At 42.7% G+C, this 17,474-nt stretch overlaps 1 protein-coding gene across 1 annotated transcript; it reads left to right on the top strand.

Annotated features, from left to right (window-relative positions):
- The first annotated feature begins 705 nt into the window (after window positions 1-705).
- On the top strand, window positions 706-9,084 carry LOC120650754 (homeobox-leucine zipper protein HOX9). The gene is made up of 19 exons (XM_039928000.1): window positions 706-1,070; window positions 1,471-1,801; window positions 2,136-2,295; window positions 2,421-2,500; window positions 2,597-2,687; window positions 2,781-2,876; window positions 3,354-3,467; window positions 3,545-3,628; window positions 3,732-3,887; window positions 3,975-4,049; window positions 4,527-4,633; window positions 4,731-4,911; window positions 5,312-5,500; window positions 5,873-5,953; window positions 6,177-6,311; window positions 6,552-6,877; window positions 7,797-7,902; window positions 8,085-8,234; window positions 8,696-9,084. Exons 2-19 carry the CDS (start codon window positions 1,563-1,565, stop codon window positions 8,840-8,842), a joined length of 2,517 nt encoding a protein of 838 aa, XP_039783934.1. The 5' UTR covers window positions 706-1,070; window positions 1,471-1,562; the 3' UTR covers window positions 8,843-9,084.
- The last annotated feature ends 8,390 nt before the right edge of the window (window positions 9,085-17,474 follow it).

Raw genomic sequence — 17,474 nt, 5'->3', positions numbered from 1 at the left:
TTACCTTGGATGTAAGTCTGACGAAGTTAATCGGCATCACAGATATTTGAATCAGCCTGCTAAAAAGATGGAAACTTAGGTGTCGATTATCGCATAACTAGGCTAGTTTTCCTCAGAAATAAAAAAAACCATCTACACAGTATTTTCGTCACTGGGTGTGGTTAGATACCCTAAACTCCTCCCAACTTTCCATCACATCAAAATCACATCGAAACATTAAATATAGCAAATGACTCATGCATGAAGTACTAAATGTAGGTAAATAAAAAAATTAATTGCATAGTTTTGATGTACGTTGCGAGATGAATCTTTTGAGCCTAATTAGATCATGATAGGATAATATTTACCACAAACAAACGAAAAATACTATAGTGCACTACAATGTCTGACGTGACTTTTTCATCCACATTTTCGTGCATCTAAACACACCCACTGCAATTTTCGTCGTCAAACGAGGCAGGGTCACGCGACGGAGCAATGTCACGGACAAAATAATGACGTCTTTTCAGGGCAACAGTGACCAGCCATACGCCCGCTGCTCCTGTAGCGTGCGCCCCACTTTCAGCACTCGGCTGACTACGTGCACCGCGTCCACCCACTCTCGTGGTCATGGCCTCTCCTACCTCTCGTCCTCTCTCCCCTCAAGCTTTCTCCACCTCTTCTTCAGTTCTTCTCGTGCTCCTCACAGTAGACGTGCTAGCTAGCTAGCTGCAGCACTGCCTCTCTCTCTCTCTCTCTCTCTCTCTCTCTCTTCCCCCGCCCCTCGCTCGCTCGTCTTTAAAGCTGTTGCCTTTTGCCGCTCTCGCCCCCTGTCCTCTCCTCTCTCGCGCTCTCTCTCTCTCTCTCTCTCTCGTGCCGCGCTGGGTTCCTCGTCTCGTTCTGCTTCGACAGGATCCGGGAGCGCGTGGAGCGAGCGGGTGCTGCCGGTTCCGGGCGGCGGAGCTGGGTGGGCGCGTTCCGTGCGCCGCCGCGGTGGCTGGCTCGCGCGGGGGTAGGCTGTGAGGAGGCGCGCCCCAGAGCCGGCGACGGTGCCCGTACGTCTCTCGGCTGCTAGCGCGCTGATAGAACAGGTGACGGCCGTGCCACTCCTCATAGCCCCGTTCCGGGTACCTCGGCGGCCAGCCATTGCGTGTTCTTGCACTTCTTTTTTTCGGATTTCTTGCGAGCCTGCGAAGTGATGTTTTGGGCGAGCTTTTATCCGCTCTTTACGTGGGAAGAACCGGGGTGGGGAAGGGAATGGAATGCGGATTAGAACCGCCGCTCATCTTGCCGCGTTGGATTTTAATCGGCCGCATTTGCGTGCTCTGCTCCTGCAGCGGCCGCCCTTTTTCTCTCCTCGGTTTCAAGCCAAAAGCTGACCCCTTTGCGTGCTTTTCTACGTTTCTTTGTCTGATGAGCAGGGGGAGGGTTGTTCATCGCCGACAGTTTATTTCTTTTCTGACGCCGTATCTTTTGGTTGAAATCTCGCAGGTTTTGGTCGCTTCGAGGAGGAATTGGGAGCTCGCGAGGACGCGAGGAGGAGCTTTTGCTTCCGGTGGTGCTGCCTCAGTGGCCGGGCGGAGATGGCGGCGGCGGTGGCGATGCGGAGCGGGAGCAGCGACGGCGGCGGCGGGTACGACAGGGGCGGCATGGACACGGGCAAGTACGTGCGGTACACGCCGGAGCAGGTGGAGGCGCTGGAGCGGGTGTACGCCGAGTGCCCCAAGCCCAGCTCCGCGCGCAGGCAGCAGCTGCTGCGCGAGTGCCCCATACTCTCAAACATCGAGCCCAAGCAGATCAAGGTCTGGTTCCAGAACCGAAGGTGAGCCCCCACCGTCGCCGCGCTTTTCTGCCGGTCAGGAATCGTGCTAGAGCTTGCCTGAAAACTATTTCTAGCTGGTGAATCTTGATGAATGTTGTTGTTTGTTTCCAGCATAATGCTGTGATAGGTCCAATGTAAAGTGTAATGATGTCTGTAGAAATTAAGGAGAATGAATTCTTACCCCAAATGGAGATGTGCAAACTTGAAAGTCTCTTCATTCCTATTATGTGCATATGGCCAAAACACATTCTGCCCTCGTGATTTTGCCATTTCTGTGTTTTTTTTTAATTTGTCCGCTCTTGCTGAATTCGCCGTCCATTGTTCATGGTGTTAGGTGCCGTGATAAGCAGCGTAAGGAGTCTTCCAGGCTCCAGGCCGTGAACAGAAAGTTGACTGCGATGAACAAGCTTCTCATGGAGGAGAATGAGCGTCTGCAGAAGCAGGTCTCCCAGCTGGTTCACGAGAATGCGTACATGAAGCAGCAGCTGCAGAATGTAAGTCTAGGTTTTGTCAATGACAAGCCATATTATAACATTTTGTTGTTTGTTGAAGTTCATACATATCTGGTTGCCCATGGTGGATCTTGTCTTCCTCTGATACCATTATATGCTGCTTGCAGCCTTCATTAGCAAATGACGCGAGCTGTGAATCAAATGTGACCACTCCTGCCAACCTAAGGGATGCAAGTAACCCATCAGGGTAAGTCAGCCTAGTTTGCTGCGAAACTGGGGGGTTCACTTTACTTTTTTTTTATCAATTACTGTCTATACTAATCTTTTTCCTCTTTTGGGCCAGGCTCCTTTCAATAGCTGAGGAGACCTTGACAGAGTTCCTCTCAAAGGCTACAGGGACTGCTATTGATTGGGTCCAGATGCCTGGGATGAAGGTGGGTTAATAAATAACTTCCGAGGTTCCATACCCAGACATGAAAATTAAGTGCATTGGAACATGCTTATGTTGATCTATCTTTTTTTATTAGCCTGGTCCGGATTCTTTCGGTATTGTGACCGTTTCACATGGTTGCCGTGGTGTTGCTGCCCGTGCCTGTGGTCTTGTGAACCTGGAACCAACAAAGGTAGCTTATGCTTTGGAACTTTGTTCAGAACTTACTATTACATGAATTTCTGCTGTACGTTTCCATGGGATACACATTGAAACTGTTTTATCTGTTGTTGGTTTCCATGGGATGAACATTGAAGTTGTTTTTTCCGTATGATGGTAGGAATTGTCTGAATGTGAGGTTTTAAATGTGTATAATATAACCTTGAATACATCAATGTCAGTGGGCTAAAATCGTGTTTGTATTATTTGGTTAATATATTTCCTCAAAAAAATTATTTGGTTAATACAATTTTAAAACAGGTAGTTTAGGTGCTTCGCATACCAGGATTCTTTAATAAATCTTCTGTTCATATCTGCCTTGCCATGTTGGATATTTATCCTCTAGTGCCACATGGTTCCAAAACTTGGAACTTTTTAATGAAAATTTTGGGAACTTACTGTTGCTCTGAGTAAATTCTCTGGAGGTTTCTTATGATAGTGTGCTTGATAGATAGTGGAGATCTTGAAGGACCGACCATGTTGGTTCCGTGATTGTCGGAGTGCTGAAGTCTTTACAATGTTACCGGCTGGAAATGGTGGGACCATTGAGCTTGTTTACATGCAGGTTAGCATTTGTTTCTGATCATTCCATTCGTGGAAGAATAACAGGCTTATATAATTTGTCCTTCATTCTGCCTTCAGATGTATGCTCCTACTACTTTAGTTCCTGCAAGAGATTTTTGGACACTGAGATACACAACCACTCTGGAGGATGGCAGTCTTGTGGTGCGTATAGATATGAACCTCTTTCCCTTTGCCTAACTTGCTAACATGGTAAATTACCCAAGGGAATTATTGTTTCCTGTGTTTATATTCCTGTATATTTCAGGTCTGTGAGAGATCTTTGAGTGGTTCAGGGGGTGGTCAAAGTACTGCCACGATACAACAATTTGTAAGGGCTGAAATGCTTCCTAGTGGCTATTTAGTCCGCCAGTGTGAGGGTGGAGGCTCGATTGTGCGTATAGTGGACCATCTGGACCTTGATGTATGATCCCCAAATTCAACATGCTAGCTACACTGATGTTGAATTTCCTTCATCTAGTTTTTCATTCAAGGCAATTCTATCTTACAGGCTTGGAGTGTTCCTGAAGTTCTTCGGCCCCTCTATGAGTCGTCTAGAGTAGTTGCTCAGAAGATGACAACAGCAGTGAGTTCTTAAAAACTTTCCAGATGTCAGTATATTTGACATTTCATGATATAATTTTGTAGTATGTATAAATGCCTACCTTTCTCTTAAATCATATGATTGGTATGGAGTTTAGTATCCATTAAGCCAATTTATAGGTGTAAATTTGCGTAGAATTTCCACTTAGTGCCTACAAAATTATCTGGCGTCTCTATATTAGGAATGGTTGTGTAATATATCTTTGAAGTGTCAGCATATGATCAATGGTGCACTTGTCTTTACGCTTCTTGTTGGTTTTAGCTTTCTAGATAAGATGGTTTCATGGAATTCATGTATTTGAAGTTTAATTCTCATTATTCAGACAGTATCTGTAATATTTACTCTCAATAGAAAACAAACCCTTTGGTTTATCCTTTTCCGTTGGATACAAGTAATGCATATTTAGAGTGACGGATTATCTGTAATTTCTGCATGTGCACTGACTGTTATGTTGTCAAGGCACTACGGTACATCAGACAAATTGCTCAAGAAACAAGTGGAGAGGTTGTATATGCGTTGGGGAGGCAACCAGCTGTCCTACGAACATTTAGTCAGAGGCTTAGTAGGTGAGTTAGATAGTGATAGTACTCTCCTTACTTGAGTGCTTTTTCTTTGGGAGGGAGCATATTGTTTATTTATAACACGAATGTTGTGCTCTTTTAGAGGATTTAACGATGCTATAAGTGGTTTCAATGATGACGGTTGGTCTGTCATGGGTGGAGATGGTATAGAAGATGTTATCATTGCTTGCAACTCAAAGAAGATTAGGAACAGTAGCAATCCTGCAAGTGCTTTTGGAGCTCCTGGAGGCATCATATGTGCTAAGGCATCCATGTTACTGCAGGTGAGGGTGCAATAGTTTCATATAAATTTGACAATTAGTTGCCTGTTGCTACTTAAAATTCAGGTCTTAAGTATCCAGGCAACAATTCACCTGTATAACCTGAAATGAATCTATGAATAACTTCATTATACGTTAAGAAAGCACCTGTGTCTACTGACAAACTATTATAAATTTATGAATTTCATTTTCTTATGACTTTCGATCGTACTGTGCCTGGTCTATGGTATGGCATTACTGTACTAGTAGTTCCATTAGGTTAATTTTGCTGGCGTTTAATGGAAACTGTAAGTGCTTGTGGATTAATAAAGTTTCTGAAACTGTCTGCTCATCTGATTACTTGTTGATTTATATAAATATATGATTGTTTGAATTCTTATTCTGCTCTTGTTCGGCATTCCAGAGTGTTCCACCAGCAGTACTTGTAAGGTTCCTGAGGGAACACCGGTCTGAATGGGCAGATTATAACTTCGATGCATATTCGGCTTCAGCACTGAAAACAAGCCCCTGTTCGCTGCCAGGGTTGCGGCCTATGAGATTTTCTGGGAGTCAGATTATCATGCCACTTGCTCATACAGTGGAGAATGAGGAGGTATGTTAAGTTAACTGCCTCCCTCTGGGAAAATGTTGTACTTGCTAGTTGTTAAGTGCTATTATCGTTCACAGTTTACTCGCTATTGGAAATATTTCAGATTTTCTGTTTCTTAAGTGATATCTTGGACATTTTTTTCTTCCTTTGTTTTTAGTGTAATTTATTTATTTTTTCTTCTGATAAAGAGACCATAAGTTTTCCATGGTAAAGTGTTATCATTTTGGTAGGCTAGCTTAATGTAAATTTTTAACCAGACCATAGCACTTTGCTCTAATAATATGGAATTTGCAGTTATGAAAAATAAATTTATGTATTCTACTGTACTATATTTTTGTATGCGAAATGAGATTGTGGCCTTTCCTCAACATGCAGATCCTAGAAGTTGTTCGTCTTGAAGGGCAAGCTCTTACACATGATGAAGGTGTTTTATCAAGAGATATCCATCTGCTTCAGGTAAGCATGAGGAACTCTGGTGGGTTCCCAGATGAAGTCTTGTTGCTATAAATCAGTGGTAACAAGCAAAAAAAAAACCTCACTAAGAGTAATCACTCTATAAATATGGAACTTTACCATGTCAATTTATGGCTAGTAGTATGTATGTTCGATTTCTCATTTCTTATGCATAATTCTAGTGTATTGGGTTTCTAACGGATCTCTGACTGGAATGATTTTTCAGCTTTGCACTGGAATTGACGAGAAATCAATGGGATCCTGCTTCCAGCTTGTCTTTGCACCAGTAGATGAGCTATTCCCTGATGATGCTCCCTTGATATCTTCAGGCTTTCGTGTTATACCTTTGGACATAAAAACAGTGAGTGTTTCTTTCTATTTTTTCTTCAATATAAAATTCGTGGTGTTCCATTTCCTTTCTGTGTTTGCACTTGCATCACTATGCGCGTGATGTGGTGTTTCACCTTTTCTTATCACCATGAATATGTCATTTTTACATGCCTATTATATGCATTTAATCCAAACTATTTTTGTCCATAATGTTAGTTTAATCAATCTCATGTTTTCATGTGTAGCTTTTAACCTTCAGTACCTTACACAGGATGGTGTACCCTCTGGAAGAACATTAGATTTGGCCTCTAGCCTTGAAGTTGGTACTACTGCACAACACGCCTCTGGGGATGGATCTCAGGATGATTGCAACCTACGATCTGTGCTGACAATTGCGTTTCAGTTCCCCTACGAAATACATCTCCAAGATAGCGTTGCAGCTATGGCCCGTCAGTATGTTCGAAGCATTGTCTCTGCTGTGCAAAGAGTATCGATGGCTATTTCTCCCTCGCTGTCTGGCTTGAGCACTAGGCCGAAGATAATTTCTGGCTTCCCTGAAGCTGCAACACTTGTTCGCTGGATTTGCCAAAGCTATCAGTAAGTGCATTTGTCCATTTTTGTTCTGTCACTGAACAGAAATATGTTAGTTGTAAGGGCCTAAGGGGAGTGGTGCAATTATGAACAAGGGTCTGTCAAAATTGAAATGGATACCAAAGAATAAGATAAACTTGTATCTTACTATTACTAATTGGAGGCTCCTTTTGAAGCCTTCGGATGAAGCCACCTAGGATCCTAGTGGGCAGTATAAAAAAATAGAGAAATCCAATAAATTCTCACAAAAATCAGAAACATCCGGCATCAGTTTGGCAACTCTAATCATAATAGCCATTTGATCTGTTATATTTTTCTTATAAATTACCCACATTTGCCATTATGAAAATAGACTAAAGTAACCCCCTAAACATGTATCTAAATTACCCACCTCTGCCATTATAAAAAATAATATAAAGTAACCCCCTAATCTTCATGTAAATTACAATGATAGCACAATAAAAATAAATCCAAAACCTGAATCAAAAGTATATGATTATAATAAAATTTTAAAGCGCGTCAATATAAAATTCTAACTTCTATCATTATTAATATATTATTTATGTTATTATTTATATAAAAATACTAGCCATAATGTGTGTGTCATCATATATTCATGTATAAGACAAGAGATAACAATACGAATTTTCATGTTGTTCACATAACTCAAATAAAATGTTCAATTAAATGCATATCAAATATATATGGATGTGTGATGCAAAGTGAGAAAAAAAATTTAGTAACTAAGCCTATCATGTTTTTTTTACAATTATATAATGATAAATACGTATCTTTACACTACTGAATTAAAACATTTAATTGGTTAAAGAGAGCGTGAGATAGATCATTATTAGATATCTCTAATAAGGCCGTGCGGGAGCACGGGTTGATAGACTAGTGAAGCTAATAAACTTCATGCTTGCAGGTACCATTTGGGAGTGGATTTGGTCAGCCATTCGGATGAAGCTGGAGAATCATTGTTGAGAATGTTCTGGGATCATCAGGATGCTGTCTTGTGCTGCTCTTTCAAGGTAATAGTTTTTTCTGTCCTTGTTTACCAAAGCTGCTTGTTCTTATGCAGGGATGTAATTGAGGTCTTAATATGTTGGATACGCCTAAGGGTGTTGTTTGGTTGCCTGTAGAAGCTAGCTAACTGTACACAACAAGATAAACATAACTTTGCTCAGCTCACACTTCGGTGTCTTATTCTCAGGAAAAGCCTGTGTTTACTTTTGGCAACCAGATGGGAATTGACATGTTAGAAACAACTCTAATTGCTCTACAAGATCTCACATTGGATAAGATCTTTGATGAAGCTGGTAGGAAGGCATTGCATGCGGAGATCCCTAAACTGATGGAACAGGTACAATTGCTGAATCCATCCATGTAATGTGAATTTTTCTCTGTTTTTCTTCAGGCAGCGGTCATTACAATTTTATTACAACATGGTGAAGGTGATCGGCATGCAGCACCAGCATGTCCAACTATCATGCTAGCCATACGCTTTTTGGAATGCAACACATTCAATTTTTCACGCTTGAAATACTCAACTCCCTGTGCCTAGCTGCTAGCCAGTCTTTTTTTTAAAGAACGTTATAAAGGGCAGGTGGTTCCTATGGTTCACTGCAGAAGCTATACTGCTAGCCTTCTAGTTGGATCCGCACCTGCTGAACAAAACCTGGAACCCATTTCTTCCATCGCTGTTCACATTTACCTGTTCATACCAACAGTATGAACAGCATCATGCCTTCCATGGCGTGTCCATTTTTAAGGGATGTTAGTCATGGTTCAGGTTGGAATTGATCCTTGAGCTTCTTTGTTCAGGGGTACGCCTACCTGCCGGCTGGGGTTTGCTTGTCTGGAATGGGCCGCCATGTCTCCTATGAGCAAGCTATCGCATGGAAAGTTCTCGGCGAGGACAGCAACGTGCACTGCCTCGCCTTCTGCTTCGTCAACTGGTCTTTCGTGTGATCCAATCCAATATAGCAAGTGCATTTCTGATGAGAGATGGTTAAATGCTCGCTCTGAGCAGCCTCCACTTTTGCATTCTCTGTATAAGAGGACGGTAAGCCGTCGCTGTTAGCTAGGTAATGTATGTTTAACTAGTTGTAGACATTGGGAATGCCAGCCGTGTCATGATGCTGCTGCCTCGTAAATTTGCACTCATTTCCGCTAATTTAACCCTGCGAAGGCTAGCTGCTGCTTGTTTTGTTTTTGAACGTCATCAAGCTGCTGCCTGCTGCTTGTGAAGGCCTAGGTACTAGCCATGGGTTCTGAATGGCCAGGAGTGGCCAGATCGCCTGGCAAGTCCATTTCATAGATTAAATAAACCGGTTAAAAAGAATTGGAGCGCAATTCTCAAATAGACAAGGCCCTGTGATTCATTAGCCATTGTGACTGCTTCGGGGTACAATTGAATAATATATCCTCGCCGTCGCCTGAATCCGCCAAAGCGGTTTACCCTCAAAAGAGATCAGGCTCTGTAATCCGACGAGCTGACATTCATGCGGTAATAACAGTCCACATGCAGTTAGATCGGAGCTAATCAGGCCCTAAAAAGATAAGGAACTAACTTTTTCTCACCTAGACTAATCAGGTCTAGTATGTACGATCCTTATCTCAGAATCAGAGAAGGTAGATAAGGTAACGATTCAAAATTCAATTACATATCTCTATTTTTCTGGAGTGAATGAAACACACAAATTAAGAGCTATAAGGTGAATAGCAGAGTGTTTTGCCCTTCTGATCTTATACTTATGATTGAGTTTGAATAACCTTCTAAACTAAAAACCAGATAAGAGCATCTCCTAGAGTGCCTTGAATTAACTCCCAAAAATTAGTTTTGGACCCGCACAAGCAAAATACAGCTCCAACAGTTGCCCAAACAAGTGCCCAATATTCTCGCATGCCCAATTCTTACGGCCAACCAAATTATATTTGGACCCCTCGCTTGCACTCCCAATCCCTGAAAATCACCCGATACCTGTATGATTCCCAACAGTGGAGCCGCGAGCTCCGCCTCTGCTCCGGCGAGCAGGCCTGTGTCGTGACCTCAACTCCTTTGCCGAACTGCTGCGCCGACGCCGTGACCCCCTCTCCTCTAACCTCCGATGAGCCCTGATCTGTGACTCGCCTCCCGCGAGCGCTGTGGTGCTGATTCCTCCAACGAGCAGAGGTTTGTGCTGGCGCGATGCCATGACCTCGTCGCCCCTTGCGAGCCCGGCGGCCTCACAGCTTGCTCAGGAGCGTGATGCGCCGCCGCCGAGGAGAGATAAGAAACGAGGAAAATGGATGGTTTTGGACTCACGTGACCTGTGAGCAAAAGCAGACATTGCTTGCAGCGGATCATGCCAAATTGGATCAAAAGTTGAGCCCGCGGATGGATATTGTGGCATCAATTAATTGTTTTTTGGAACTAATTTTTAAGAACTGTTGGAGAAAGAGCCCCCCCTCCCAATAGTTTTTAGCAACAGCTCAAAATGGACAATTTAGGACTTCAATTTTTAGGCACTCTTGGAGATGTTCTAACTACATCCTCGAATTTTAAGAAATTGAGCAAATTACCCTGTTTGACCATTTCAAAGTGATTTTAACGTGACAATGGACCCCACCTAGCCACCTGTTAGAATCCACCTCTCCTACCTAGAATCTTTTTAGGGGTTTTTCTATGAGATTTCCTAGAGAAAAAAGGTTAGAGATTGATTTCAATATTTTTAGTGGTTAATTTGAAAAGTGCTAGGACAAAGCCATGACCGGGTTAGTCAGCACACGGCTGACGGCGGCTTCGGGTGGCTGGCTAACCGGTGTTGACAGGATAGCATGAGGGTCATGGTTTATTTTGGGATGGAGGGAGTTGCTCTGGTGATTCTTTCCATGAAACTACACATCATGCAAAGTAAATATGGTCATATTTATTTGAAACATATTGTTGGCAATTGGATATGCAAGCATTGATGTAGGCGAGGACTACCCAGATATTAACTTTGGCAATTGGAGTATGTGAGGCCAGTCTCAGTGGGAGTGTCATCGACACAGGTACCTAGACTGAAATATTAAGAACTGTGCCAATGGAGGGTCATCATCATGACACTCCTCTCATATTTTATGACACTTCTCTCTTCTCTCTCCCCATACTATTGGTACATGTTAGCAAATTTAATGTCATGACACTCTTATGACACTCCCACTGAGATTGGCCTGAGAACACGGATATCAAACTTTGGCAATTCGATACGCAAACATTAATGTAGGTGAGGACAACCAACCAACTTATTTATAAGATTTGGCGGTGCATGCTTCGACATAACCGTAGCAACGGGGCTTGTCAAAGAGCACATCCAAAGAGAAGAAGAAGCAGCACAAACACAAACACAAGCAATCTCCTTTCTCCTTGATCATGGCAATCGTCCAAAGCAGCACGAGGAGGACCGTGTACCTGGTAGCTGCCGCTATGGTTGTTCTTGTAATCATGTATTCTACCCTGTTGTCCACCACTTATGCAGGTTTGTAGCTACTCGTAATTTGTTCATAAACATCGAGATGTTCAAATAGATTAACCACACAATTTGCAGAGGGAGCTGATGAGATATGCTGGCAGATGCAATACTGTGAAAACAACTTATGCTACCGAGATTGCAAACAAAAGCTCCATGACCGATTCAACACCTTCTTTTGCCGGAAAAACTATCCTTATCCGGACTGCTGCTGTAGAAAGAATACCACCTCCGACCCTACAGCGATGATGATGTCCAAGTAATAGCGAGAGCCAATAACAGCTTTCGCTCTCGCGTGTAATGCATCCAGCTACATGATGATGCAAACCAAATAAAAGATTTCTTTACTATCTTGTTCTTGCCTAGAAATTTATAGAAGTTTAAACCTTTTTGCCTTTTCTAGAGCAAAGTTTAACATATCGGTGTAACGAAACGAAACTCATGCCCCTCTATGTAACCTACATATGAACGGCGAAGTGTGTCCACATATAGACTTTGTATTTCGGAGTTCTAAATACCGTATTTTTGCCGCACTATACTCTAAAGAAACGAACAAAGACCGTGTATTTATTTGGTTTCAATGCATCCCGTGGGTAACATTACCTTTGAGAAATTGAGTTGGCAGATTTCGAGATTGACGAAGTTCGTCACAGGCACCTCGCCGTCGAGGAACATATCACATAGAACTGAAAGAATACGGCAGCTAAATCGTAAAATAAATCTAAAAAATATGCAAACACCACAAGTGACCTTACCGGTTGAGTTACATTCAGTTCGTAGGATATTTTTTTTCTCTTAATACGGCATGCGTGAGTTGTAACATTATTCCTAGAGTGACATGGGTCTATACGGACACGATCCGTATGTCATAGTATGATCGAGAGAAAAATTGTGGAAGAAAAATCAAAACAGAATTATGACCCGTCTTGGGGAGACAATGGCGCTATGATATATATGTGACGGCATGCAATATTCATGTATTCATGCATTGTATGTCGACCGGGACTGCGGAGAAGTAATTAATATCGTTTTTCTTTAGTATTTTCTAATTGATTTTTTCTCTCTTTACAATCAAAGGTCCAGATTTGATTCACATCTTACCTACAAGGAGGTAAGAGGTGCCTCACAAAGGGTCACTAATAGCTGTTGCCATACTTTCATTTGCAACTAAAGCAAGCAGTGCATTGCTCAAATCAAATGTTAAAAGCAAGGAATTTGAGAGTAACATGAAGCCAACAGAGCTCAATGGTCCAGAGACATTTCCTTTAGTAAATATAAGTCCAAAACGACAGCAGCATCTATGACGAAAGTTCCTGTACGAGGAATAACGATGCAGATGCAAGGTAAAAAACAGATTCTACCTTTACTTAAAAAGAAAAGATTCTACCAGCACTGGTTTATTAAGTTTGTTATGGGAAATTTCAGATCCACTTTGAGTCGATCATTTTGATTGTACTCCATCTGTCCTGAAATGTAAGACATTTTGATTTGGTCTAAATCAAACTGTCCTAAGTTTAATCAAATTTATAGAAAATGAGTGATAATATTTTGAACAACAAATGAGAATAATGAGACGCATTATGAAATATATTTTCCTAATTTACTTATTAAATGTGTTAGATACTAATATTTTTCTCTATAAATTCGGGCAAACTTAGACAACTTTAACTTGGGACAAAGCAAAATAACTTACAGTTCAGGATGGAGCAAGTACTTTATAAGTGATAAATCAAAGCAAAATAGACAAAGATATATTTCCATCAAAATAATCTTGATATGTAAGCAAGAGCGCTAGACTTGCAACATACAGAAATAAAGTCTCCCCGGTCATACAATGCATGCATACATGTTCATAGGTCCCGGTAATAAACAAGTAAAGTCTTGTGTATATAGACCATCCCCAATCTGCTATTTGTGTCTGCATCCCACTTTACCTCTATCAAACCATCACTGGATGACCATTTCCTCTTCAGTATTATTCCCCTCTTATCATTGCTACTCTTCTTCAATGGCCACCTTTGGATGATTTGGATTGGCAATAGCTTCCTTCTGAATAGATTCTGCTGCAGCTTTCGTTTCGCAAGGTGTGGCACCTTCTTTGCAGACAATAACTTGTGCAGATTTCAGAATTGGGAGGTGCATAATGCCTAAGTAGAAGTCATGGCCTTTCGCCATTGATACAAAAAGGGAATGCTAAGCATCTCGAGCCTCGGTACTGCCCCAGTCTCAAACACAAGATATCCCGCACCCCTAACAATATAAGGGTGGCGAACATAGTGGAATACTTTCAAACTGTTGAAGCCTCCACGACGGAAAATCATTCTTTCTTTTGGATCTTCTTTGAACCATAAGTCCAAGAAAGTAAGGGCACATAGTTCACCAAGCACGCAGAGGTCTGCCTCTGTTACCTCAACCATGTTGATGCTTAGATATTGAAGAGAATTCAGTTCAGGTGCAACCCACTTTGGGATCTTCAAGAAATAGTATGTTCTTTAAAAAAAGAATAAAGTAGATGAAAGGCGGTGGCAGATCCTCCCTCCTCTCTTTTCCTTCTTTTTTTTGCTTTTCTTCATTCACGGTCGAAAATTGTTGGGGGGTGGGGGCTCTAGCCCCCCTGCACCCCCTGGATCCGCTCCTGAGAGGGGAACACATAATCGCATATATACCTCACTGGAGGCACGCACAAACTCGCCGAAAAATTGCTCGAAGGTGAAGAGGAGCTTGCCGGAAAACCAAGAGGGAGAGCCAAAAGCGCGACCGCTAGTACCGCAGATACTTCTGGAAGAAGAAGAACACCACCTTCCTGGAGCAGGAATTGATGTAAATTTGATGGTGGCCACGGGAACACAAGGTCTGGTTTCCACTTCGAGAGAACATACAAGAAACCCACTGTCACCACCAATGAAACCCCACTGCCGAGCTGCACTGAATTGAAGGAAACCCCTGCAAGAAATGCCCGCTGCCCTTAAATCCACTAATTTGGAATTTTGGACCAGCAAAAACACAAAGAAGCATAGCACCGTGAGCATTTAATGGCAGGATTCAATTTAGGAGTAACTCCGGAGGAAGCATGAAGCAGGTGTACACATGCACATACCTCACTGAATACAAGATCGACGGAGAACCGTGGCAGCCGACGGCGGGGATGAAAAGAGGAGAGGGATGGCCGGCAATGGACGTCTGATCTGGACTAAAGCAAGCTGAGGTGAGTTTAGAGAGATAGATTTTATATATTGGATGGATTGAATGGATCCTCTCGGATGGTTTATATAATAATACATTGCTTAGGGCAAGTAGCCACCTTAGACACAAGGCAGACTGGGATCACAACAAACCTAATCTACTATATCGGGAGATATCCCAATATACTCCAATATTCCACGCACTCACAGTGAGAGCAATGCAGATGATGAGACTATAGAAGAAGCCGATGTTGTGGCTGGAGTGGAAACCGACGAGGAGCTCATGATGATTGCCCTTTGTGCCAATGTCGAGGTGGCTGAGCTAAGAGCAGTGGAGCTGTGGCCGAGGATGCCATGCTAGAGATAGCCGCGGTCGATGTTGAGGATCAAGGTTGTCGATGACGAGGGGGCCACACACAATGCCGCGGACACTCGAGGATGCATCGTGCCGATGGTGGCGCATAATAGAAGGCACCGGTCAGTCCAGCGCCAGACGTGCAAGGTAGGTGTTGGTATTTCTTAACTCTTACAGAGAAGTCCGCAAACGCACGGAAATACAGCTGTAGCACTTCACCCGGGAGTATTCGGGGTATCGTATTTTCCACGAGGAACGGAGGTGTAACGGTCTTTGAGCTAGATCACCCAGGAGAACAAGAGGTAGGATAGCCTAGGCAGCATGGTTTATCTAAGGAAAAGGATCAAGGTAGGCTACGCTCTGCTGCTATTCGTTTTCTTCGGGCACCGGTTTGACCCTGGTCTGCCAAGGAATATCCGGTATTGCTCTATGTCGAACCTAGGCGGGAGGGGGGGAGTGCACTAACCACGCAGACTGTCTCCGTAGCGGACAGACAGGGCTGTCACCACCTGCCGTCTACCCCACAATGCCAGCTGAGCTTGAGACAAACAAAGGTAATCTAGGGCCTAAACACCACGTCTAATCCTTCGATTACTACTCTAGCGGCGATCAGGGTTTATCCGTCTTTATCAGGGGCCCTCTACTAGAGTATCCGTCACAAGAACGGACGATGAACCCGCAAATGAATAACAACAGGGAATAACTTTACCAAGAACATAACCAAAAGATAAACTCAGGTACTTACTCAAATGATTCGTACCTGTCGAGGTACAAGCAGAAGAAGGATGCCGACAAGCCCGGCACTCCTCCACACTTCTCCTCACACACTCCCTATCCTAATCTACATCTTTTCCCCACCAAAGTGTATCTTGTATTGTGTTGTTGTATTGAATGGGGGGGCTCTCCTCCTCCTTATATAGCCTCTCCAAGGGTGGATCCGCGGTTAGACTCGTGAGATGGTACTATGCACATTCGGGATGGATGTAGGAGAGCCATGAGAGACTGCTGGAGAAAGTTGGGCCTAAACGGGCCCAGAAGGGGGTCGGTCGAACCCTTGGTTCGGCCACACCCTTGCTGAGGCCTTTTGGGCTCATCTTTGGCCGACACACTCCTTGTGGGCTCCTTATATAGATTTCAGGGTGCATTCCTATAGATGTGTGGGTTTGACATGTCATTTGGGCCCTAAGATCTTTGTGCGCACCGCTGTTGTTTGTCGAAAGTGTCTTTTCTCTTGGGCTTGGGCTAATTTGCTTCAGGATGTGGGCCCTCTAATTCTCGTGCTCACATAGAACGCTCTGATGTGTACTTTTCCCTTTGTTTGAGCACGGTTTTCACCCGTATGCAGACATGGCTTCCTGTAAACAGCGATTAACCAAAACTTGTGGAAATGATTAGTATCAAAGTCCTAATTCTAGTTTGGTGTTTGTTTTGGCACAGATCTTTGCAAGAGTTGACGGTCAATTTTAGCACTTAAGGACCGTCAACAAGACCCCCACACTTAGCCCTTTGCTCGTCCTCGAGTAAAGGTTGAAGGACTAAGGTGGAAGCAACTCCTTTGAATGCAACCTGCATACAAGTTATTCCAAACTTCTTCCAATCCTTGTGAAACTTTTGAGTGGCTACCATGATATCTTGGGTAATTGAAGAATGGAACAACATAGAATTCAGGTTCCTAAGTCTTCCTGCTTAGAAACTTGGGTTTTTATTTTTGAAAAGAAAGAATAGTCTTGCTCCTCAAATTATTCTCTCGAATCACTCTTTTTGTTTCAAATCCTCACCAAGGCAATGTTATTGCCTTTTTTTCTCCTATCATTTAAACAGGCTTATGTGGAGCTCAGGATAGGAGTAAAGAGGCATGCTTGCTTTGCTTATGTTGCTAAGTCAAAGTCTAGATAAAAAAAAGTCATAAACCTTGATCAAGATGTGCAGGTGTGTGGTGATAAATATTTTTTTTCTTTTTGGGTGGATGGTGTATGAACTCCTTTTCATGAACCATCTCTCTCTCCTTTATTTCTTTTGGATGTGGGCTATCTTTTTTTTCTTCTTCTTCTTTTCTTTGACATGCCTTGTGGGCATGTGGCATACCTTCTTTGGGTATGCATCTTTTTTTTTCTTTTGTTTTTTTATTGTCATACCTTGTGGGCATGTGGCATACCTTCTTTGGGTATGCATCTTTTATTTCTTTTTTTTTATATAGCCCACATCCTTGATGGTAACTTTAGAGAGAGAGAGAGTCATGGTGTGACTTGGAGTTTTATTTTGTGGTGAATGGAAATGCTTGCTATCTTCCAGTGTAGAAGTATAGCATATGAGTGGACGTGTACGTGATCTTGATCATGGGAGTATGAAAAGTTTCTAACATGGGTCGTAGAATTTGACAAAGCTCAAAGCAAAAGGCGAGCTGCAAAAGGTTTTTCATGATGCTCAAACTTTGGCTCTGGTAGGATTTCATATTAATTTGAGGAGACAAGCTATTACTGATTTTTTTGAAAATAAATCCCAAGTTCTTTGCAAGGAAAAACATGGTTCCCTTCATCCAATCATATCACATTAGTCAATTACTTAGATAGCAT

The sequence above is a fragment of the Panicum virgatum genome, chromosome 9K (genome assembly GCF_016808335.1).
Source record: "Panicum virgatum strain AP13 chromosome 9K, P.virgatum_v5, whole genome shotgun sequence".
Lineage (NCBI taxonomy): Eukaryota > Viridiplantae > Streptophyta > Magnoliopsida > Poales > Poaceae > Panicum > Panicum virgatum.
Note: the sequence above shows the minus strand (reverse complement) of the source record. Positions and strands in the feature narration are given on the sequence as shown.